General features: G+C 34.9%; 1 protein-coding gene across 5 annotated transcripts in view; it reads left to right on the top strand.

Moving 5' to 3' along the window:
- The first annotated feature begins 1,464 nt into the window (after positions 1 to 1,464).
- The window catches only part of ABCD2 (ATP binding cassette subfamily D member 2), a 61,269-nt gene continuing 38,021 nt past the window's right edge, over positions 1,465 to 24,712 (top strand). For 3 of the 5 annotated variants that reach the window (XM_077753541.1, XM_077753539.1, XM_077753540.1), the window contains exons 1-6: positions 1,465 to 2,403; positions 4,199 to 4,379; positions 14,529 to 14,650; positions 18,129 to 18,297; positions 19,161 to 19,255; positions 23,485 to 23,630. In XM_077753541.1, coding sequence (XP_077609667.1) covers positions 1,465 to 2,403; positions 4,199 to 4,379; positions 14,529 to 14,650; positions 18,129 to 18,297; positions 19,161 to 19,255; positions 23,485 to 23,630 — 1,652 coding nt within the window. Of the gene's footprint in view, positions 2,404 to 4,198; positions 4,380 to 14,528; positions 14,651 to 18,128; positions 18,298 to 18,389; positions 18,520 to 19,160; positions 19,256 to 23,484; positions 23,631 to 24,712 lie in introns of those variants that run through there. The other 2 variants (XM_077753542.1, XM_077753543.1) reach the window with 2 other exon arrangements.

Genomic DNA, 24,712 nt, shown 5'->3' with positions numbered 1-24,712 from the left:
ATGTGTGTGTATGTTGTGTATGGGGGTGGATGGGGAAGAAAAAATGTTTTTGCATATTCAAGAGTATACTCATCCTTACCTTAAAAAAGGCCCTTTATATTCTTTAAATATGCAAAATTTTGCTTAACTATTTAGCAGTTTAAGTCCTCCATTCGAGATGTAGAGAATTTGTTTAATGCTCTTAGTTTTTATCAAATAACAAAAATGGAAGTGGGAAGTAACCAGGAGATTATCTCAAAGCCCAAACAAAACAAACAAAACAAAAGCTTGAAAAACACAAAACAAACAAAATCTCTTAAAAATAAGTAAGGTTCTGGAGAAATTATTTCTACCATCTAACTGGGGTTGGATTCCCAGATGGTTAACTTTTGATTATAGAGCCACATACCTACAAGTAACAACTATCTAAAGGACACAAGGAAGGAGATGGAAGAAGTGAAACATTGCAGTCATTTATTTCATAGTCACATTGTAAATAAATATACTCCATTGCTAAAAATAGCTGTTATGGAGTTGGAAGAATTTTATTATAAGGACAAGTAAACATAGGGATGGGAGTATAGCAAATAATTATTTTTTATACTGTAGAAGACTTCCCTCCTATTTACCAAACAAACAAACAAAACAAAACAAAAAAGACTATCCTCAAATTACAACTTGTCTAATAGGTTCTAGGATTTCATGTGGAATCACAGAAAAAAAATAAAATGACGGGGAGGGGCAGCGGCACCTAAGATCATATCTAAGTATTTGATACTTTGTTTTTTTCAGTGCCCTCCACACTTGTCACTTTCTTTTCTCTCCATTTTAGATGCATTCAATACCCTTTTCGGACACTTTATTGTTGCCCTCTCGTCTCTCCTCCATTTCTCTCGTTCCATCTCCCTCATCTCGTTTTCTAGCTTTTGAAAATCTCTCTCTCTTTTTGCTCTTCCCCTTGTGGTATCCACTAAAACCTTAGAGAAGAGACGTATATCCTGAAACTTCTGTGGGTTTCTAAGTGACGCCGAGCATGCTCAGTAGCCAGGGCAGGTTTCGTCGCCAGCAGCTGCCCTGATTCGACCTCTCCAAAAATAGACATTTAACTCTTTGAACTCCTGTTTAAGGATGTAATTCGTTTTGCTCTCTCCTCATTTTCAAGGTTCAAAGAGAGGCAGCGAGGATTCCAAGGTCCCACCGCTCTCCCGGCCAATGGGGAGCCTGCGGGGGAGGAGCCTGAGGCAGCCTGGTGCAGCTTGAGCTTCTGAGAGATTCATCCCCGTAGATGCAGTGGAGTCTGAGCTCTGCTGCATCTGTCACAGCAGAACAAAATTAAAACAAAAACAAAAACAAAAACACAGAAGAGGAGAAATGCTGCAGATTATGGGACGCTGTAGGACTTTCTGAAACATTTGCTGGGGATTCCCGCGGAGCATGATCTTTTAAAACCAATTCTGTTTGAAGCCGGTTTGGGTAACTAGGAAAATGACAAATATGCTAAATGCAGCAGCTGATCGGGTGAAATGGACCAGATCGAGTGCTGCTAAAAGGGCTGCCTGCCTGGTGGCTGCGGCATATGCTCTGAAAACACTCTATCCCGTCATTGGCAAGCGTTTAAAGCAATCTGGCCACAGGAAGAAAAAAGAAGCAGTTTACCCGGCTGCAGAGAACAGAGAAATACTGCATTGCACCGAGACCACTTGTAAAAAACCTTGTCCTGGAGTGAATGCAGATTTTTTCAAACAGCTACTAGAACTTCGTAAAATTCTCTTTCCAAAACTTGTGACCACTGAAACAGGCTGGCTCTGCCTTCACTCAGTGGCTCTAATCTCAAGAACCTTTCTATCTATCTATGTGGCTGGTCTGGATGGAAAAATCGTGAAAAGCATTGTGGAAAAGAAGCCTCGGACTTTCATCATCAAATTAATCAAGTGGCTTATGATTGCCATCCCTGCCACCTTTGTTAACAGTGCAATAAGGTACCTGGAGTGCAAATTGGCTTTGGCCTTCAGAACTCGCCTGGTAGACCATGCCTATGAAACCTATTTTACAAACCAGACTTATTATAAGGTGATCAATATGGATGGGAGGCTGGCAAACCCTGACCAGTCTCTTACTGAGGATATTATGATGTTCTCCCAGTCTGTGGCTCACTTGTACTCCAATCTGACCAAGCCTATTTTAGATGTAATCCTGACCTCCTATACGCTTATCCAGACTGCTACATCCAGAGGAGCGAGCCCAATTGGGCCCACCCTATTGGCAGGACTTGTGGTATATGCCACTGCTAAAGTTTTGAAAGCCTGCTCTCCCAAATTTGGTAAACTGGTGGCTGAAGAAGCTCACAGAAAAGGCTATTTGCGGTATGTGCACTCCAGAATTATAGCCAATGTTGAAGAAATTGCCTTTTACAGAGGACATAAGGTAAGATAGAAATTAAGGTGATGGGGGAAATGTGAGACTTTCCAGCTGCCACTGCAGTGCTAGATACCATCTGTTGTGCTCTCGGTGGACCCACTTCTTTAGCGTTTTAGATTTCTATGACGTCTAAACCTGTATTGAAGTATATGCTCCCCCACTTATAGGAGGATTAGGAGGTACTTAACAGAGGACCATGGGGGAGGAAAAGGGGAAAAATAGTTGGGGAGAGGGTGGGAGGCAAACCATGAGAGACTCTTGAATGCTGAGAACAAACTGAGGACTGATGGGGGTGGGGGTGCGGGAAGGGGGGTGATGGGCATGGAGGAGGGCACTTGTTGGGATGAGCACTGGGTGTTATATGGAAACCAACTTGACAATAAACTATATTTTTTTAAAAAGTATATGCTCCCTTACCTTTTAGAATTACAAGCTGTTAAAGAACTATGGAGTGCAAACTTTTTCTAAAGTTTCGTAAGAATAAAATATCCAACAATCTGAAAAACAGTCTGCTTAGCCTCAGTTACCCAAATATGCTCAGAATTACCTCTAAAGCATTTTCTTAAAACTTAAATTCTAACTAGTTCTAGAGCATTAGAAGAAAATATTTGTTTGGGAACTAAGTAAACACATTTCCGTTACGATGGAAAATTTAGGATGGTATTCTTGTTGTTCTTTTGTTTTTCAAGAAGGGAAAAATAACCGGAGGCTTTCACATGAAAGACAAGTTTGACAATTTTGCATGTCTGGTCAATGGAGTGACCTCAGTCCTAAGAATCGCAGGAGAATGTGTCTCACAAATTGCATTTGCATTACTATTAGTTGATGTTCAGTACCATATTTTAACACAAGTAAAACGAGGCATTGAAGTGAAATGTTGTCTAGCTTTCAGGGAAAAGCTAAGGTTAGAGAAGAAATGAGGATGAGAAAAGGAGTTACAGAATGTTATTTTTAAATATTAAAGATTTTCAACATGAAGCAGATCCCTAAAATAGTTAGCCTAATTACATAAGCTGGCAGTGCATTAAAGTAACTTCAGAATATTAAGTATGATGGAAATTTTTAAGGTGATGAATCTGAAATCTTAACATAAACGACTTCACAAATGAAATATTAAGGAATCCTAAAGTTGAAAATGATATTTTAATTACCAAGCAGCAATAATTTTGAAGCATCAATTATCAAAATACTTCTAAAGTAGTAGCAACCGGAAGAAGAAATTTTAAAGCAAATTTAGGACTTCTACTCCCACTTGAAAATTGGTCTCATGCATTATATTAATTATACTGATCGATCATTCCTCTTGAATCATTGAACTCAGTGATGTAAATTATAGCATGCTGTAGGCTTCTTGAATTTAAAACAAAATCCAGTAAGTTGAGTTAGTTCAAAAATGGAGTCTAATTACACATATATGTGTCACATCTTTATTTTTAGGTATTTTTGGTGTGATCAAGAAATATAAGTTTCTTACATTGCGTAGTCATGTCTTACAGGATATGATTTAATTTTAATACCAAATATATGATTTTGAAATAATAATTATAAATCTGTTATATGTATTTTATACTTAATATTCTATTGACTGAGTATCATGTTTTTTTTAAATAATACAGGTGTGACCAAAATTAAAAAATAATGAGTAATTCTGATACTGATCTATATTTATTGGTTGTTAGAATCATGGATAATAATATACTAAGTAAAACAAAATAATATGTACTTATCTTTTTAAAAAGTCCTCAAACATTTCATTTTATAGCTCATTCTGGGCTAATTCTTATTCTTTTTCCCTCCATAGGTAGAAATGAAGCAACTCCAGAAAAGTTACAAAGCTTTAGCAGATCAAATGAACCTCATTTTATCCAAACGTTTGTGGTACATCATGATAGAGCAATTCTTGATGAAGTATGTTTGGAGCAGCAGTGGACTGATTATGGTGGCTGTACCTATTATCACTGCAACTGGCTTTGCAGATGGTGGTAATGACATTTATGCTCAATCTCAAGTATATGTTTAAGATTGTTTCTCTTGAAGGTGTCACTGCTGGTTTTGTGTGAGTGAAACTGTGTATTCAGTCATTATTCTACAGTCATTATTAGTCAGAAACAATGGCAACATCCAGTAATAAGACCAGCAGTATGAAAAAAAAAAAAGAAGAAGAAGTGTCTCAAAACACCTTTCTAGTTCTGAGATATATCAGAGATCTCTGATGCAGTATTTCTGGGAGCTGACCTTGAGCAATTTTAATTATTCTGCCTAATACAAAATGATTCCCTCATTTGCATTTAAAGTCAAAGCAAATTAATACCTTCAAAAAGTATATAATACAAGTTCTCCCCATGTGTTATAAACTTCAGTTCTGCATACCCTATACATTTAGTCTATAAATATTCTATAGCTGGATTAGCCCTGACTTGTGATTTGAAGAAGTGTGACTACATGAAAGAACCAGGAATATTGTTTCAAGGAGTGCTTCATGCCATAGAACAAGGTCTTCTCTACTTGTAGGTAATATAGATAATTTCCCAGGTAGCATGATTTAGTGGCATTGTGAAAGTAGGGATTGGCTAGATGCAGGCATCTAATTCTATTCTATCACCATCTCAATGGTTTCTACCAACATTTTCATCCTTTGGAATTAAGTAAAAAAGATAAGGGCAAGAAGGACAACATTAAAATGTTGTATAATACCTAAGGTGGGAGTTTGGGTTGTAATTGGCAGGGACAGTAGGGAATTAATTAAAGAAGCATCATTTTCTGCTCTCCCTCTGATATAAAATATTCCCCTTCCTCTTTAAAAATCACTGGACCAAAATTGGCCTTGGTGTTGAAGGCACTAGAGAAAAGCATGGGCTTTTAGTAAGACAACTGTTGGCTTTCCCTCTTCTTGTCTGTATCCTTAGTCATGTAAATTAAACATTCTTAAACTCAATTTCCTCATCTATAAAATGAAAATCAGAAAGACTACTTGAGAGAATTGTGAGCCTTTAGTAAAATGTTTTTACAGTACATAGCATACTCTTGAAGTTTTTGATACATGGTGAAAATTATTACATAGAAAACAAAAGGCAACACTAAGAATAATGTAATTCAAACTGTATTAAAGTTATTTTTGGTATAGAATTGAGAATCAATAGTTATTTGTTGGAAGTCATCTAATAAAAACACGTACAAAATTACCTTTTTAAAAATGTTTTGAAACAGTGCTTCAATACTTTAACCAATTCTTACAAAAATATTTGTCAAATATGGGTCATTCTTAACCTAAAATTGTTCACTTGGTAAATTAAGATTTGTCATTTACTTGTGATGAGTGCTATACATATAACAAATATGTTCCACAATTTAACTATCTAATAGCCAGTGTATTTAGGCTGCTAAGGAAACTGACTTTTATCCATTTAAAAATTTTATTTTTTTAAATTATTTTAATAAGTTTATATTGAAAAAGGTATAGTTAGTAATAATATTTATAGACTTAGTCCTTCCGTAATGAAATAAAATAATTACATTTCAAAAGAGTATTAGAGAAAAAAGACACTTAAAAACCTATGGTCTTAAGATTAGTTTTACTAAGAAACTGATAAAATTATCAGATATATATATTGGGTCTCTTTAAATTTATGGGTATTTTTAAGGTTTCATATATAATGCATATTAGAGACAACCCCAATAAGATGATGGTGTAGTTCTGTTAGTCCTTAGAAGCATTGGTCTTATTAGAAAACCCTGGAGTATTCAACAAAGAACAGAGAATGTGCAGCTATTAATGGTGACAAATTAACCCCACAGAGACCAGTTAGAAGTAAACAATGTATGCAAAGAATTCAACAACCTTACTTTTATAGGTGATGTAACAAATCCTATAAATTCTGAAAATACTTTGTTAAACTAAAGAAACATCAAATTTTTAAATAGAAATTATGATAATGATTACATTTATGCAGAAAAACAAAGTAATTCTTAAAGCTTCTTTTCAAAATTTTTAAAAGCTTTTTTAGTTTTCAGACAGAGAGAGACAGAGCATGAGTGGGGGAGGGGCAGAGAGAGAAGGAGACACAGAACCAAAAGCAGGCTCTAGGCTCCAAGCTGTCAGCACAGAGCCCAATGCGGGGCTTGAACTCACAAACTGTGAGATCATGTCCTGAGCAGAAGTCTGACGCTTAACCTATTGGGCATCCAGGAGCCCCTTAAAGCTGCTTCTTTCTTTCTTTCTTTTTTAATGTTTTTTATTTATTTCCGAGAGAGAGAGAGAGAGAGGAGAGAGAGAGACAGCATGAGCAGGGGCAGGTCAGAGAGAGAGGGAGACACAGAATCCAAAACAGACTCCAGGCTCTGAGCTGGCTGTCAGCTCAGGCTCTGCCCCACGCGGGGCTTGAACCCACAGGCAGTGAGATTGTGACCTGAGCCGAAGTCGGACGCTTAACCGACTGAGACACCCAGGCACCCCTCAAAGCTTTTCAAAAGAAAATTTTATACAAAGAGAAGCAATATGATGATTAAATAGAAAAAAATGAGATCATATGTCAACATTATAAGAGTATGTTTCAATATTTTCTGTTACTTCTAAAGTTACTGTATGTATACTTATAATGTTTATATGTATACTTTTACTAAATATATTTGACCTACAATGATTTAATACATGAAAATATTAGTTTACCATTTTACTCAGACAAAATTATTTATTTATTTATTTTAATATTTATCTATTTTTGAGAGTGAGAGTGGGGGATAGTCAGAGAGGGAGACACAGAATCTGAAGCAGGCTCCAGACTCTGAGCTGTCAGCATAGAGCCCAACACAGGGCTCGAACTCATGAACTATGAGTTATGACCTGGGCCAAAGTTGGATGCCTAACTGACTTAGCCATCCAGGTGCCCCTATTTATTTACTTTTTTTAGATAATGATATGTCTTTGAGGCTTTAGGTCTTGGAATTACATACCCTATGTTCTAATCTTATCTTTAATCTTAATTTACACTTATGCCTTGCATTACCCTTTATGTTAGAGATGAATTAAGCCCATGGTACTGTATATTTTAGGACAAAAACACATGGAAAGAAATGGGTGAATAAGAGAGGAATGGCAGGGGTACCTGGGTGTCTCAGTCAGTTAAGCATCTGGCTCTTGATTTCAACTCACGTCATGATCTCAGTGTTCATGGGATCAAGCCCTGTATTGGGCTCTATGCTGACAGCACAGAGCCTGCTTGGTATTCTCTCTCTTCTTCTCTCTACCCCTCTCTCACTCACTTGCATTCTCTCTTTCTCTCTCAAAATAAATAAATCAATTTTTATAAAAAGAGAGGAATGACAAAGAGAAAAGGAGAAAATGTAGAATAAAGAAAAGAAAGAGAATAGATTGAAGAAAGAAGCAGGCCACTGTTCAAATTTTGACTCTGCTATTTAATACTTATCCATCCTTGAGAAAGTTACATAAGCTTTCTATGTCCCAATTTTCCCATGTTAACTATAGGGGTAAGAATATGTATCTTACGGAATTGTTATGAAACTATCTATAACGTATTTAATGTGCTTTGAAACAGTCCTTGGCAAATAGTAAAAACTTAGGTAGAAGCAATTGTTAATATTTATTATATTCATAACGTGGGCACTGGAGTTTGCTTTTCTGGGTTCAAATGCTGGCTCTTTTGCTTACTAAATAAGGTTGTGACTAGGGGCAAATCATTTAACTTTTTTGTGCTTCAATTTTTTCATTTACAAAATGGGGGAAATTATAGCAGGGTTGTTACAAGGATTAAAACTGACATATTTAAAACTTAGAATAGTCCCTGCCTCATAAGAAATGCTCAATAGATGTTGGCTGGCATGGTTATCATAGTTAAAGGAGCAAAGCGTTTGAAAATGATTAGGAAATCAGAAGTATAGGAGCATGCATAATTTTTCTTTTTTTTCTTTTTTTGGAGGAGAAAAGGAAAATAGTTCTATAGTAGTTTTGGCATACCATTTACTTACAACTTTAAGTGAAATCTTATGTGAAGGACAGGATCATGTTTATTTCAAGTTCCCATTACAAAATTGCATCTGGAATCATGCCATTCTCACATCAGAAGAGGAGCTTCCATATCATCTATTCCAGAGCCCCAAGATTGCCTACGGTCGCACAGATGGCTAGTGGAAACACTAAGGATGGAAGACACTTCATAATTCCTAGTGCACTGTGCTTTCCCCCTTCTCCATGTGGCCTCCATATTAACTATATTGGCTCTCACTCTAGAAAGGATTTAACTCAGTTTGACACTAAGTAATCATGTGACCAAATGGTTGGAAAAGAGACACTGATATAGTTAATTATGTATATTTTCTATTTTATTTTTTGGAGGATATTACTCCCTTTATTTTGTATCAAGAGAGAGATTGAAATGATATGAAGAAAATGGTTACCTGAGAGCCATCATCTCAATTTTTTTTCTTTTAACTTCCGGTGTAGTTAAACACAGTGTTACATTAGTTTCAGGTGTACGTTATTGTGATTCAACAGTTCCATACCTCACCCAGGGCTTATTATGACAAGCGCTCTCCTTAATCCCCAGCATCTATTTCACCCATGACTCCCATCTACCTCCCCTCTGGTAACCATCAGTTTGTTCTCTATAGTTAAGAGTTTGTTTCTTAGTTTCTCTCTCTCTCTCTCTCTCTCTCTCTTTTCCTTTGCTCATTTGTTTAATTTCTTAAATTCCACATATGAGTGAAATCATATGGTATTTGTCCTTCTCTGTCTTATTTCGCTTTGCATTATACACTGTAGCTCCATCTGTATTGTTACAAATGGCAGGATTTCATTCTTTCCTTATGGCTGAATAGTATTCCATTGTGTGTACATACCACATCTTCTTTATCCAGTCATTAATCAATGGATACTTGGGCTGCTTCCACAATTTGGCTATTGTAAATAATGCTGCTATAAACATAGAAAGGCATGTATCCTTTTGAATTAGTTCCTTTGTATTCTTTGGGTAAATACCCAGGAGTACGATTACTGGGTTATAGAGTACTTCTATTTTCAAGTTTTTGAGAAACCTCCATACTGGTGTCCATTGTGGCTGCACAAGTTTTCATTCCCAACAATAGTATAAGAGGGTTCCTTTTTCTCCACATCCTTGCCAACACTTGTTTCTTGTGTTTTGGATTTTAGCCATTCTGACAGGTATGACATGATATTTCATTATAGTTTGGACTTGCATTTTCTCCATGATGAGTGATTTTTGAGCATCTTTTCATATGTCTGTTGGCCATCTGGTATCATCTCAATTTTTTAATGTCATAGGCCATTTTTCTTCTGTTCATATCAAGAATAGTTCTGGGCAAAGCCAAAGAAAGCTACTTTAGGTATCTCTTGTCAGGCTTTTCACAGGCATATAACAGGGAAGAAAGCATCTAAGCCACTAGCACTACCAATAGTATCTGCCTATTGGTGGTCTGCTAGCGTAAGGTACACATCAGAAGTAGTAACCAACAGACACTCTCTTAAGAATGGAACTAAACTCTATCATCACCTAGTAACATGGGTGATGATTTTTATTCTTAAAGTGTACCTCCAACAAAATCATACTTATAACTCCTGCTGTGTTAGGTCTCATATTCTAATGTCGAATTACTGGAATATAATTTTATATTATGGGTCAATTTGGATCTAATTCCTCTCCTGTTGACTAATTTATTGTAACAGTAATTATCAAAACATATGAAAGACATACTTTTTAGCTGTAATTAGCTATGCCTATTACATAGCTATAATTTTTAAAGTATAGCATACATGCAATAAAGGACACAGTCATTAGTGTACTACTCAGTGAACTGACACAAAGTTAACACATATACATCATTACCACTCACAAGAAATAGAAACTCACCTGCATCCCAGAATTCCCCATGCTCCTTTCCAGTTTTATTCCCATCTTCAGCCCACTGTCCCCATCCCTACTTACTCCTGTTCCCAGTATGCCTCAGTAAAGGTTATTATTCTACTGACCATTCATTACTGTTTGCTGGGTTTGAACCTTGTATAAATAGTATCATACAGTACACAGGAGATTGCTAGTTGCTTCCACATCTTTGTCAATGTTTGATGTCAGTCTTTTTCATTTTAGGCATAGTGATAAATCATGGTGGCCTTTAACTTGCATTTCTCTAATGACTAATGAGATTAAGCACTTTTTATTTGTTTATCAGCCATTTGAATAGCTTTTTTTGGATAGCTTTTCTTAAAAAAACTTTTTAATATTTATTTTTGAGAGAGAGAGTGAGAGTAAGCACGAGTGGGGGAGGGGCAGAGAGCGAGGGAGACAGAATCTGAAGCAGGCTCCAGGCTTTGAGCTGTGAGCACAGAGTCCGACACAGGACTCAGTCTCACAAACCATGAGATCATGACCTGAGACGAAGTCGGACGCCTAACCAACTGAGCCACCCAGGTGCCCCAGATAGCTTTTCTTATGAAGTGTCAGTACGTTTTTTGCTCACTTTTAAATTGGCTTATCTGTTTTCTTATTGATTTGTAAAAGCTCTTATGTACTGTATAATGTGACTTTTGTCAGACATACACTTACACAATCTTATATCTTTCCCCACTCTATTCTTAACATTTTCAGTCTCTTAACAGTGTATAAGAGAAGTTCATAATTTTAGCAGTTCGGTTTATCAATCATTTTTATGTGTGGTTAGTGGTTTTATGTCCTATTCAAGAAATATTTGCCTAATCCAAGGCCATGAAGATATTCTATTTTATCTTCTAGAAATTTCTTGGTTTTTCATTTCACATTGAAATCTTCAACCCAATTAGAATTGATCTTTATATACAGTGTGAAGCAGGGAAAGACCATAAGATTTTGCTGAGATTTCTCAATGTGATAAAGATAAACTGCAAATGAAGTGAAATAAACTCAAATTATAAGTCCAGAGAAAAAAGTACAGAGGAATAACATACATTTTTAATTTTTAAAAAATTAATAGACTTCGGGTGCCTCCGTGACTCAGCCAGTTAAGCATCTGATTCTTGATCTCAGCTCCGGTCTGGATCTCAGGTTTGTGAGTTCAAGCCCTCCTTTGAGGCTCTATGCTGGACATGAAGCCTACTTAACTAAGTTAAGAGACTTGATTTTCTTTGAGCAGTTTTAGATCTACAGAAAAATTGAGCAGAAAGGACAAAGAGTTCCAAATAAATATCTCCTTTCCCTCACAGCTTTCCCTATTATTTACATCCTGTATTTGTGTGATACATTTGTTACAACTGATGAACCAATATGCACACATTATTAACTGAAGTTTACTTAGGGTTTATTCTTTGCATTGTACAGTGTAGGGGTTTTGACAAGTGCATCATGACATAACCTTAGTTTTTAAATTTTTTCTCATCTTTCCAGTGAATAACAACAGATGTTATCATCTTTCAATATATACTTTTTATTAGCAGAGCTGAAAGATTGCACTAAACTGAGCAGATACAATGTTAAATATTACATCCTTAAATGAGAAATATTTGACAAAATATTTAAACTATTTGGTGAGGAAAATAGAATGACCTATGATACAAAATACGTGAGTGCCTTAGGTCATGAATTTATATTCTGACACTAGAGAATTTGGCTTTTTCATAGAAGTTATGCAATTGGCTGTTGTATGCATGACACATACTACTGGCACAGTCCTCATCGTACCTGCCAAAAAACAACCAATAGAATAAAAGTGAAATGAAATCTGTCCACAGCTATTTGTAATTTTGTTGCTAAAAGCATGAAGAAAACCCAGTAAGCACTAATCTGCCAAAGCAACATGGAAAGTACCATGTCATTTCAAGCACAAGTCCATCTGTGCTAGTGTTTTTCCTTCTTAACAGAGACTGTTGATGAAAGCTGCTACTCAAACCCCTTTTAACCCAAATTCATAAAACTCCATAATTATTTTAGATCATCAGCCAGATTCTCTATGAGCCAAAACTGTTCTTAGAATGTTAACGGAATAGCAATTCATTATTGTGGTAGCTTGCTGAGAATCCTTCCATAATTTTTTTTTGTGGCTATCTAAAGTTTACCACACATTTAAATGTGTTAAAAATATCTACATTCTGTTCCCAGTCTAGTTATCCAGTCACATCCTTCACTCCTCACTTCTAACAGCACTTATTGCCTTTCTTTTCACATTCTTCAAGGACTCTAACTTCAAGAGAACTAACAGTAGTTCTATGGAGCAGCGGTTAACAGTAGGGCCAGGAGGGACCATATTGGATTATTATAAAATGTCTCCAGGAATACATGATGATTCTGATATTCAAGTGAAATCTGTGCCTGACAACACCCATACTGTGACCTGAGCAGGCTATGTATCATCCAATTGGCATTGCTTGAAATTTCCCTTCTCTGTGCCATTACTTATGCTGTGCTTGTGATTTATTAATTCTATGTAGTCTTCAAGGCCTCTGTCACAGTCTGCTCCTCCATGAAACATTTCCTGTGTCTTGCAGGAAGAACTGATTTTTGCCTTGTCCAAACACCTCACATTAACTCTTGTCATAGGCTGCCCTGCATAGTTATTTAGGAACTTGTCTTCTCTCTCCTACCAAACTAAGCCCCCTAAGAAAAGAGTCTAAAAATCACATTTATCCTTGCATGTCTTATAATACTGTGCCTAATTTCTTACAATCTAGTTGTTTAGTAAATATCTGCTGAGTGAATTTTACCTTATGCATAGAACCCTTTCATAGTCAGCTAGAGCTATTTATGAGCAAGTAAACGTAAAAGTATCTGGTACTGCTAGCAGGGCACAACTTGTATATTTAGACTGTTGTAGGAAAAAAACACCAAAAAACAAACAAAAAAAAACCCTTTGAGATAAACCGTAGAGAAATATATATCAAAATGGGCCTATGACTATTTATATCATTCTAATATATCTTTCATTAATTTACAGTATTTAATTTAGAACTTTGGAGATAATTTATAGAGGAACCATATTGAGAATCCTATTGATGGGAAGTTTAAAGTAATGACTGGGGAGAATAATTTAGAAGAATAAGACTAAATTGAGTACACATGCAGTAATAACCAGAGAAAGTAGTAACAGCTAACATTTAGAGCACTTATTAGAAGCCATGGATTAGGCTAATACTTCATTTGTATTTCACCTTTAAACCACACAGCAATCCTTTGAGATACAATTATTTTAGATACTAGTATTAATTCCCTCATTTGCACATGAGAAAATAGGCATGAACAATATCATTGGCTTGTTTTATTTCTCTCACCATTTGTCAATAAGTAGTAAAGGCTGATTCAAACCTAGCCTAACTCCTACTCTTCACCGTAATTCTGCATTGACAGTAATTTAGGATGTTCATCCATCTATTCATTTATTCATCCATGCATTTAATACACATTGAGATGTACTGTGTTCTGGACACTCTGGTGAGTACTGGGAATAAAGAATAAAAAATAGCCTTGACTCTTATGGAGCTTATAATTAGAAAAGGCAGACGAGGGTTTCAAGGGAAATATGTCTTAAAGAGTTGACTTTCTTAAAGAAAGAGCTAGGCAAAAAAGGAAGGGATGTATATTAAGTATATATACTAATGGTATATACACCATTTCAGAAGAAATAGAATATGCAAATACCAAAGGATAAACAGAATTTTGTGTTTGGGGTGAATGAAATATTGTATGTTTGAGATGCTGTAGGTACAGTTTGGGTGAAACAGATAAACTGAGTCTAGATTATGAAGATAAGCTAATCTGCATTTCTATTGAAGGAACCACACTAGAAATACTTGCTTACATTCCAGTTATTAGTAGTTTATTGGCCAAATCACTGGTATTTTATTGCCTAACTATAAGAAGGGCAAAATGTTGAATTGGGAAAGGGTTGAAAAAATGCTAAATGAAAATAGTCTTAATTGGTAATTTCATTGTTCTAACTCTCTCCTAAAAAGATAGTAAAACAAAAGGAAGCTTTAAATAAAATCTGGTATAAATACTGTATTTGCAGTAATTCATTAAATTTCTAGAAAATTGCTGATACTAATGAAAAATTTACATGTGGGTTTTTTAGTCCCCATTTCATTTGTACAAATAAAATAGTTACTTGAAAAACTCAATAGTTTTGTAATTTGCTTTTAGATCTGGAGGATGGCCAAAAACAAGCTATGGTTAGTGAACGGACAGAAGCTTTTACTACTGCTCGAAATTTACTGGCCTCTGGAGCTGATGCTATTGAAAGGATTATGTCTTCATACAAAGAGGTACATGGCATTTCTTGTCAATTTGAGTAAAACAAAATATTTGAAAATCAAGAAAAATGTAAATTATCAGATAAACTTAGCATTTTGGAAACATCTTTTCTCCACTAATAATTCCTAAAGTATAATCAAGATAAAGGGCAGTAATTCCCAAGTGTCTTGTTGTTAATACTCTTTGATTCTTACACTCTCAATTGAAACTCCCCTTTTGAGGTGTATAGTATTCCGTACTTCTGGGTTTTTAAAAAATGTTTATTTGTTTATTTTGAGAGAGAGTGCAAGTAAGTGCACCAGGAGAGGAGTGGCAGAGAGAGAGAGGGAGAGCAAGAATCCCAAGCAGCCTCAGCCCTGTCAGTGGGAGCCCAACTTGCGGGCTTGATCTCAAGAACGGTGAGATCATGACCTGAGCCCAAATCAAGAGCGGGGCACTCAACCAGCTGAGCCACACACATGCCCTTAATATGACATATTTATTTAAAAATTTTTAAAAAGCCTAATTAGGTATGGATTCTGGAACCAGAGCACTTACATTTAAAAGGTTGCTTTGGTATTTACAAACTATGTGAACTTGATCAAGTTCCTCAACCTGTCTGTATTTGTTTCTTCATCTGTAAAGTGGAGATAATGAAAGTTGGGTTGTTGAGTCAATATATGTAGGATATTTAAAACAACAGGGGTGCCTGGGTGGCTCAGTCACGTAAGCATCCAAGCTTTGGCTCAGGTCATGATCTCATGGTTCCTGAGTTTGAAACCTGCATGGGGCTTTTGCTGACAGCTCGGAGCCTGGAGCCTGCTTTGGATTCTGTGTCTCCCTCTCTTTCTCTCTGTCCCTCCCCCACTCACTCTTTGTCTCTCTCTCAAAACTAAATAGACATTAAAAAAAATCATCATCATTATAAAAGTAACACATATTTAGGAATTCAATCACTGCTAGTGGATAATATTATTTATATACATTGCAAACTTTTACTCATCCTTTGTGACAAGTCAAGCCTCACCAATCACGTAAAAAACTCTCTTCTGATTCCATCTTCTTCCCCACCTTACCTGCAGAGTCTGGGTCTTTCTTCTCCGTGTCCCAGTAAATCTGGTGCTTTACCACATGACAGCTGTCTATCTCCTCACCATACCCTGAGTGGAAGGCAGCAATCTACTCATCTTTCATTCCTAATCATTTTAATACTTGGAATATTGTATGTGGTCAAGAAATACTTGCTGAAAGAATGATAATAAACCTGCAGATATCACAGGGTTAAAATTAGAAATTATTTATTTCAGATATTATATAATATTCCCATGGCCAATCATTTTCACCATTAATTTACTCTTGTGGCTTTTGTATCAATATGAATCCCCAGACCAATATTATAAATTTATCTGCCTATTAAATCAACCTTGAATAGACCATATAAAAGAGTAATGAAGTTTGTGATTTACTGACAAAAGTTTTCAATGTCATTCAACAACTGACTTACTGAAATGGATTTTTTTTAAAAAGTAAAACCAGGGGCGCCTGGGTGGCTTAGTCCGTTAAGCGTCCGACTTTCGCTTAGGTCATGATCTCGCGGTTCGTGGGTTCGAGCCCCGCGTCGGGCTCTGTGCTGACTGCCAGCTCAGAGCCTGGAGCCTGTTTCAGAGTCTGTGACTCCCTCTCTCTCTGACCCTCCCCTGCTCACGCTGTCTCTCTCTCTCTCCTAGAAATAAAAAAAAAAAAAAAAAAATTTAAAAAAAAAAAAGTAAAACCAATTGTTTAGGGCCACATACCAAAACAATTCAGCTTTAATTTTTTTTTCCAAATACTAATTTTGATAATCCGTATATAGTTTTTAAGATAGGTTTTTTGATGTAATAAATCATTTACTAAAATTAAATGACAAATCAAAAATTTACCCATCTCATATTAAAATACTTTGCTACATAACTCACAGAAACTGACTAGTCTTTTCTATATTGTATCCAATACAAGAAATAATTTCATTTTGCTTAATTTTCCCTGAATATACTTGGGATCATAGTATGTTCATGTCTAAAGAATTTTACACATGCAAGCACCATGCATTCTCTCTGCTGGTTCCAGAGGAGACAAGATTCCTTTCTAGAATGAGTCCTAGGGCAAACTCCCTGCCTTGTATCCCAAAGTGATTTGTCAACAGTCATATTCTCACTCTGCCCACTCCACTCTGCATCCTAGTATATTAACTCACTGCCTCCTGCCTTTCTCTAACCCGCACATTTCGTTTTGGATTTTTTTCCTCTATACAAATACATTTACCTGAGTTTCTTTTGAATCTGTATGTTGTTAATTCTTAGCTGTTTTCCTTCACTTGGGAACTCAAGGAATTCTTCTAGATAACATTTTAGAAATTACCGCTTACATGGTTACAACATTAATATACAGAATTGAAGTACTAAATACAGACCTCTCATACAGTAGAGACCTGTAGTGGAAGGCTACTGATAACTACACATACTCATTTATGGCTTAGGCTTTGCACACACATAAATCTTACACAAATGTCAGCATTGTGGTGTTATTCCACAATTTATTAGTGACATGCCTTGCTTATTGGTGCCAATTTCCTAGTAAATATTCCCATAAGGGAATGGCTTTTGTGCGTTTCTTTTCACTGAGAAAGATGGTCTTGACATGAGATGAATCACCTTTCACGTTACCCTGATAACAAGGTGCTCTTTTAATAGAAAAACAGCAGGAGATTCAACCTAAATTGGACAACTGGCAGAGTAAGTAAGAGCAAGATACCATTTTACTGAGCCTCAGGGACTAAAACAGAGATTTATCTCATTTTTAATCTCACCCAGAATAAAAGTCAGATTTAATGTTTTTCTTTGGGCATGTAAATCATGTTTGGCTTGAAAAGAAGCTGGTTTGTGAGATTTGGACTGAAAAGGATTTGAAGCTTTTCACTCAGCTCACTTCCAGTATTGATATCTTCTGACAGTGTTTTCTTTGGCAAAGCTTAGGAATTTTGACAATCAATTTGACTCAGAAACATTCATTGCACAATAAGGAAAAAAAACCCATATTTTTCTTATATTTAAAATCTTCCATTTTAAAAAAAGATATCAAAACAAAGGATTGTTATTTCATTGAATGACATTAAGCTATTCGCAAAATTTCTAATTTTCTGGAAGTAAAATTTGTCATGTAAATAGGAGCCAAATCAGAAATTTGACTGAAATATCTTTAAGCTTCACTAACATTCTGAAATCTTTACATTTTTATTTTGAACCCTGACTTGAATAATTTTTTATGGGTTTTATAACTCCAATCAAATTTACATTGACACTTTGTTATTTTGCTGCCTTTAACTGGTACTTTTTATAGTTATCAATGTATTATTTTTTCATGTATGATGAAATAAGATCCTCAACATTAAATCAAGAAGCTAATAGATCACATATTTATTTAAAAGACTATCTGGAGTATATTAACTCTATTTTGTCTCTGTGTTGATTTTAGATCACAGAATTAGCAGGCTATACTGCTCGAGTGTATAATATGTTTTGGGTCTTTGATGAAGTAAAAAGAGGCATTTATAAGAGAGCTGCTGTCATGCAAGAGTCTGAAAACCATAGCAAGAATGGAGTTGACATAGAATTGCCCCTCAGTGACACACTGGAAATCAAAGGTATTAAAGCAAATGTTTTACGTTTTCCTATTTTGAAATGTTTACTTTATCAACAGAACAAAACTTTTTAGAAGATCTCTNGAGTGTATAATATGTTTTGGGTCTTTGATGAAGTAAAAAGAGGCATTTATAAGAGAGCTGCTGTCATGCAAGAGTCTGAAAACCATAGCAAGAATGGAGTTGACATAGAATTGCCCCTCAGTGACACACTGGAAATCAAAGGTATTAAAGCAAATGTTTTACGTTTTCCTATTTTGAAATGTTTATCAACAGAACAAAACTTTTTAGAAGATCTCCTTTATTAGTTACCAAGAGGTAATATTTACTTATTTAGACAATTATTTCTAAGGTTAGTGTCACAATTTGAGGAGTGGTGACTAACATTACCATAAAAAATTTACGCTATTTTATTTAGCACAAATTTCTAGAACTATTTTTAGAAATTGAACATATGGCAGAATGAATTCTTTGCTTTTAAATTCAGAATTAGAGCTAACATTTTATTGTTCCTCATTAATCTATGTTTTTAAACTTAAGTTTAATTGTCATTTTTAAAAAATTGTGTTATTCCACATCTTAATTCCCATATTGCAGCACTGTGTTGTTTTCTTTTTTCTGTAGGGAAGCTTAATTTAATGAAATAAGCAATTGTAAAGAATATAGCTGGGTTATATCAGATAGAGTTTATCTCATTATGTTGTCATTATGATGTTGACATTAGATTATTGTACAGTGATGTTTCTGAGAAATATTTTCCAAATATATGCGTGAGAATGTCCAAATTTACATTCAACCTTTTTTTTTTTAGATGTAGATACAATATATAATAGCTTTTATAACTTAAACTATTCCTTAACTTTTAGGAAGAGTTATTGATGTGGATCATGGAATTATTTGTGAAAATGTTCCCATAATTACACCAACGGGAGAAGTGGTGGCTTCCAGGCTAAACTTCAAAGTAAGATGATATTCAAGAATCTTCTGATTGTTGCCATCACACTAATACAAAACAACTCAGAATTCATGTACCTTATGTTAAATTCTTGGAGGAGCATATGGAAAGGAGGGGAAATCAAGAAAGGTATGCATAGTGGCTCAGTTACAGAAGCAGTTCCTCAGAAAGCAAAGAGAAAGAGAAATTTGATTTCTACTGCTTTTTTTACCGGGGTGAAAATCAAAATTTCTCAGTGCACTGAGGGCCCATACAAGGTAAATTTTGGGAACAATACAAAAATTCCTCAGAAATTAATATCTGGAAATAAATTTTAATTTTTTCCTTATAGGGATTACTCAAAATATACAAGACTATGTTGAATATATTTACTAAAATATAAGGAAGAGGTCATTAGCAAATTTACTTCTGCTATTATATATTCTCTAAATATAATTTATATTTCCAATAATCACATCTTCTATTAGCAAAAAATAATCAGAAGATTCATGGATTGGATTTTAGTTTTTAATTTTGTTGAGATTAAGAGTTGTTATTTATTGTTCTATGTCTTGATAACAAAAACCAAAAAGTAAAAATTGCTCAATAAACCTGAGGCCCTAATTTAAAGCATTGTAAAATTTAAACAAACATTTTTGAATTCAAGTACACAATAATTTACTGATAAGCATTAATGACTACAATGAAGGCATCTAAATTTACAAAGACATGATTGGACTTGGTAACAGAATTACAAACATGACAATACACATACTAATGATTTTGGCATGGACCTCAGTCTAGGTTTAATTATTAAAGATGTGCTTGCCAATGAATAAGGATGCTGGAAGATGATGAGTACTGAAAATGGGGAAATTCTGTGTTAATATAAGAGAAATTGTGTTTGTTTTGAGAGAGAGAATGAGTACGGGAGGGGCAGAGAGAGAATCTAAAGCAGGCTCCACATTCAGCACAGAGCCTGACTTAGAGCTTACTCCAACGACTCTGGGATCATGACCTGAGCTGAAATCAAGAGTTGGACGCTTAATCACCTAAGCCACCCAGGTGCCTGAGAAATTGTATTTAACCTTCAATTTGGTTAGGCTTTATTTTTCTATTTATAGACTTACAGAATGATTTAATTTTTTGGATCTGATATGAGTACCAATTAGGTGCTAATAATGCACCATAGTCTTAAGTAGACTTGAAATAAAATATTTGAAGAGACATATATAGAATGTTTAATTATTTATTAATGGTTTAGCAATTTATAATTTATGACTTGTTACACAGAATTTGTCAGGTTAGGTTTTATAGTATCAATTCTTGTTGTTCCATTTATTAAATAGTATTAAGGGTCTTGAATTATACCGCCTCCTAACTATGTTATTGTGGACACATCACACTCTTTCTGTAAAAAAAATTCAGGACTCAGTTTATTTTTTATATAAAATGAATTTAAAAATACTGAATCTAAGGAAATGTCATGAATTTTGAAGTTCTACAAATATATATGTTAATATACTATACTTTATGATAATTGGCTTTGTTTATTCAGGGAGTTTAATTTAAAAAGTGTCAGATCCCTCAAATATAATAAAAATTCTGTTTCCTATGTACACATTGACAAACAGGTTTCTAGAGGAAAATGTTCTTATCCTTTTGTTAGCATTGTGGAATTAGCTATTTGGTAAGGAAAATTCAATGAATGTGGGAATTATTTTTGCTTCACACTATTTATTTAACAAAAGAAAACTTACACCAATAAAATAATACCAATGTAGAAAAGGCTTCTATTATGACTCAAGTGTGTTAAATTTCTGAGAATTCCTAACAGAGAATGATGCTATGAAAATATTTTTTGAATATGCCTTTTGCCATGCCACATACCTTTAAAAACATCATTTGGGAAGTATTCATGCTTTTACAAAATTAAACTTCCTTAACCCTCTCTCTAGTGAAAGAGCACAGCAAATCACAAAATTAGTTCTTTCTGGGTTCTTCCCAGGATTTTCTTCAAACTTTATTCTATCAAAATAGCTTTTCAGTTGGCTACAATTAGGGAGACAAAATATCTATAGTAAAACGTTTAGACTCAAGCTCACTCCTGTCTTACGTCCAGTGGTAGCTGCCTTCAGTGCCTGAAATGTTCTTTCTCCAGCTCTGATTGGCTGTTTCTTGTCACACAGGCTCAGCCTAAATGTTACCTTCTCAAAAAGGATTTTCCTGACCTCCCATTCAAAAGAAGCAACCCCCTCCTTGCGCGTGCGCGCACACACACACACACACTCCACCCACCCCACAATGCTACCATCTTTCCCACACACATCTTTCTTCTTTTGCCATTATAAAAAGTATTTATCACTACTTAATTTTTGTTCACATGTTTCCTGCCATCTTTCCCATTGGGATATAAGTTCTATGAGAACAGAAATTTGTCTTGGGTAGCCCTGTATCCCTTGTGCCTGGAAAAAGGCCTGGCACATGGTAAATATTCACTCTTACTAAGGAAATGTCCAATTATTTAGACAGAATATAAATCTGAACCTTTTTCTCCCCTTTACATATACTTATTGTATATATATCCCTGGCCCCTTTATCTTCACTTCCTTCTCAAGCCTTCGTTTTTCCTTCCCTTCCTTCCTCTTCCCACCACCTTCTTTCAACAAAAAGATTCCAATTTATGTTACACACAATGTGTAGACATGGAAGTGATCCCTTATACTGACATAATGCAAGTAATATAGTGTTTTTCCACCTTTGAGTTTTTGTGTTTTGTTTTTAAGTTTGTTTATTTATTTTGGTGGGGGGAAGGGCAGAGAGATAGGGAGAGAGAATTTCAAGTTGGCTCTGCACAGGCTAACAGCACAGAGTCTCAGTGCTCAATCTCAAAAACTGTGAGATTATGACCCGAGCCAAAATCAAGAGTCAGGCCTTTAACAGACTGAGCCACCCAAGTGCTCCTTCATCGTTGAGTTTTAAATATGACACATTCTATATCATTGATACTTAGATATTTGTGTCCATTTTATACAAAACTATATCTACAAGCCTACAGTAGATTTCTGTCTCTCATACGTTGATGCTCTATTCACTTTAAAAAAAAAATTTAATGTTTATTTATTTTTGAGAGATAGAGACAGAATGCGGGTGGGGGAGGGGCAGAGAGAGAGAGAGGGAGACACAGAATCTAAACAGCTCCAGGCTCTGAGCTAACAGCATAGAGCCTGACATAGGGCTTGAACTCGGGACTGGCGAGATCATGACCTAGGTGAAAGTTGCATGCTTAACCAACTGAGCCACCCAGGCACCCCCTATGCTGTATTCACCTTTTAATCACTGATTACAAAATATCATTTGTTACTGGAAACGTTATCAGTGTTTTAGAGCAAAATTTTAAGTGCTCTTTTTCCTTGTTTTTTACAATACCTTTTAAATACCACAGTAAAACAAATCCCTGATCCTATTGGGTGGAATGGGAACTCATGAAACTTAACTGTTTAAATTTAAATGATAAATAAGATGGAAGATTCTAAAGAGAAGCATCCAATTGATAATGGATAAATAACTTGTGATGTGTGTGTGTGTGTCTGTGATTTATATATATATATGTATGTGTTTTAATCTATTCCTAGACATAAAACTAAATTACAGTCTTCTTGCTTTCCTCTTTCTTGGCTTGGTAAATGTATTTTCTCCATCTGTGAACAAAACAGAATTAGAATCATTTCATCTCTCTGATGAGCTTTTGTGATTGTGTAACATTTCAGACTGCTGAAGTAGAAAATTAAACTACACATCTGGATCTTAGAATAAACTTTGCTTTATAGCTAATAATTCCAACTGACAAATACAACAAAGTTGTATTTGAATTCAGTATAAATTTAGCCAAATATTAATATAAAGTCAAATTTAATATATGTTAATTTAAAATTTTATACTTCCTTATCTTCCATGTGGCTACGTTTCTACATGTGTATAGTATCTGATGACAGGACCTCAATTAAAATTTTGGAAATCCAGTGCCCATTCCAAGAAGATCCATTTCGCTTGAAGTTGGATTCTTTTATCATGCTTTTAGCATCAGAGAAAAGTCAAAGCCAAATTTGATGTTCTCAGTCTGATATTTTTTTTAATCCTTGCCAGTCCTAGGTTATCATGTGTTTGAAAATTTTTAAAGAATGAATCGCTTTTAAATACTGCCAAATGAAATCACTTTTAAATATTGCAGTGTGTAATTCTGTTTCTTACTCTAGGTACAAGAAGGAATGCATCTTTTGATAACTGGTCCCAATGGTTGTGGAAAAAGTTCTCTCTTCAGAATTTTAAGTGGGCTCTGGCCTGTGTATGAAGGAGTTCTCTATAAACCGCCTCCCCAACATATGTTCTACATTCCACAAAGGTAGGTACATATTTTATAACACATGAACATTTCATTTTTCTTTTGAATTATATTGATTCCTTATCTTCCTCAGTTTATAATCTTTAAGCATGTTTTCACTGACAGAAGCTATTAAGGAAATAAAAATTCAGTTATCCAAAAAGGTTTTATTATTGCTTTGATTATAACAGTTTCCAGGACAATACCACTTCTTTTTATTTCCACATCTATTTAGATATAATGAGCACTCAAAGGCTACAGATGTTAATCTCAAGAAATAGCAAGCTAGTTGAAAGAATAATTTGATTGCTTTAGTTGTCATCTTATCTCTTCTCACAGAAAAAAATAATATCTGGATTGTATACTAATCTCTTCATCAAGCTGTGTACATTCATATGTTCTAAAATTGTTCACTTATATTTTAAGAGCCAAAATAGTCTCTACTGCTGTTATGCTATATTGTTAATGATTTGAAACTATCTTAAAAAATTTTACTCTAAGAATGAGTGTAAAGTAAGCATAGAAATATTTAAAAGGAACATGGTTTCTTCTGAAGTCTTTAACCATCTTTCTCATAAGCATTTAGAAATGTCTAAATACAAAGTCATACTAGAGAATCTGGAATATTTGTTGTAGACGAGAGGAAATGAAATTCAAAGAAGAGACACTCCTGCTCACCTTTTCCATCTGTCATCACCCTTGGTTAGGTAGAGATCACAAAGTACTTCCTCCTACGGTGTTAGAAGACTCTTCTGTGGAACCTTAAAGAGGACTTAGGCTGGAGGTATAGAACCAGAGCAAATGTAAAAGTTATATCAAGTATGGTGCCATCACATGTCTCTCTTACTCCTTTTCTTTTGTCATTAAGTGCTTGCACCTTCCTGCCCTCTGGTCTAATTTTTAGACCACATGTTATAGTTAGGCAGATAAACTTATGTGGAGTTCTTTACTTTAAAGTAAGATTTATGTTAGAAGTGGGAAGCTACTTGAAGTATAAGATAATCAAGAAATGTGTTAGCAATAAGAAAATATTGAATGTGAGCACTGTCATGAATTCTTTTTTTTTTTTTTTTACAAATAGTTTATTGTCAAATTAGTTTCCA

This window comes from Crocuta crocuta, unplaced genomic scaffold, assembly GCF_008692635.1.
Source record: "Crocuta crocuta isolate KB4526 unplaced genomic scaffold, BGI_CrCroc_1.0 scaffold30, whole genome shotgun sequence".
Taxonomy (NCBI): Eukaryota; Metazoa; Chordata; class Mammalia; order Carnivora; family Hyaenidae; genus Crocuta; species Crocuta crocuta.
The sequence above is the reverse complement of the archived record's forward strand: the minus strand, read 5'-3'. Positions and strand labels throughout refer to the sequence as shown.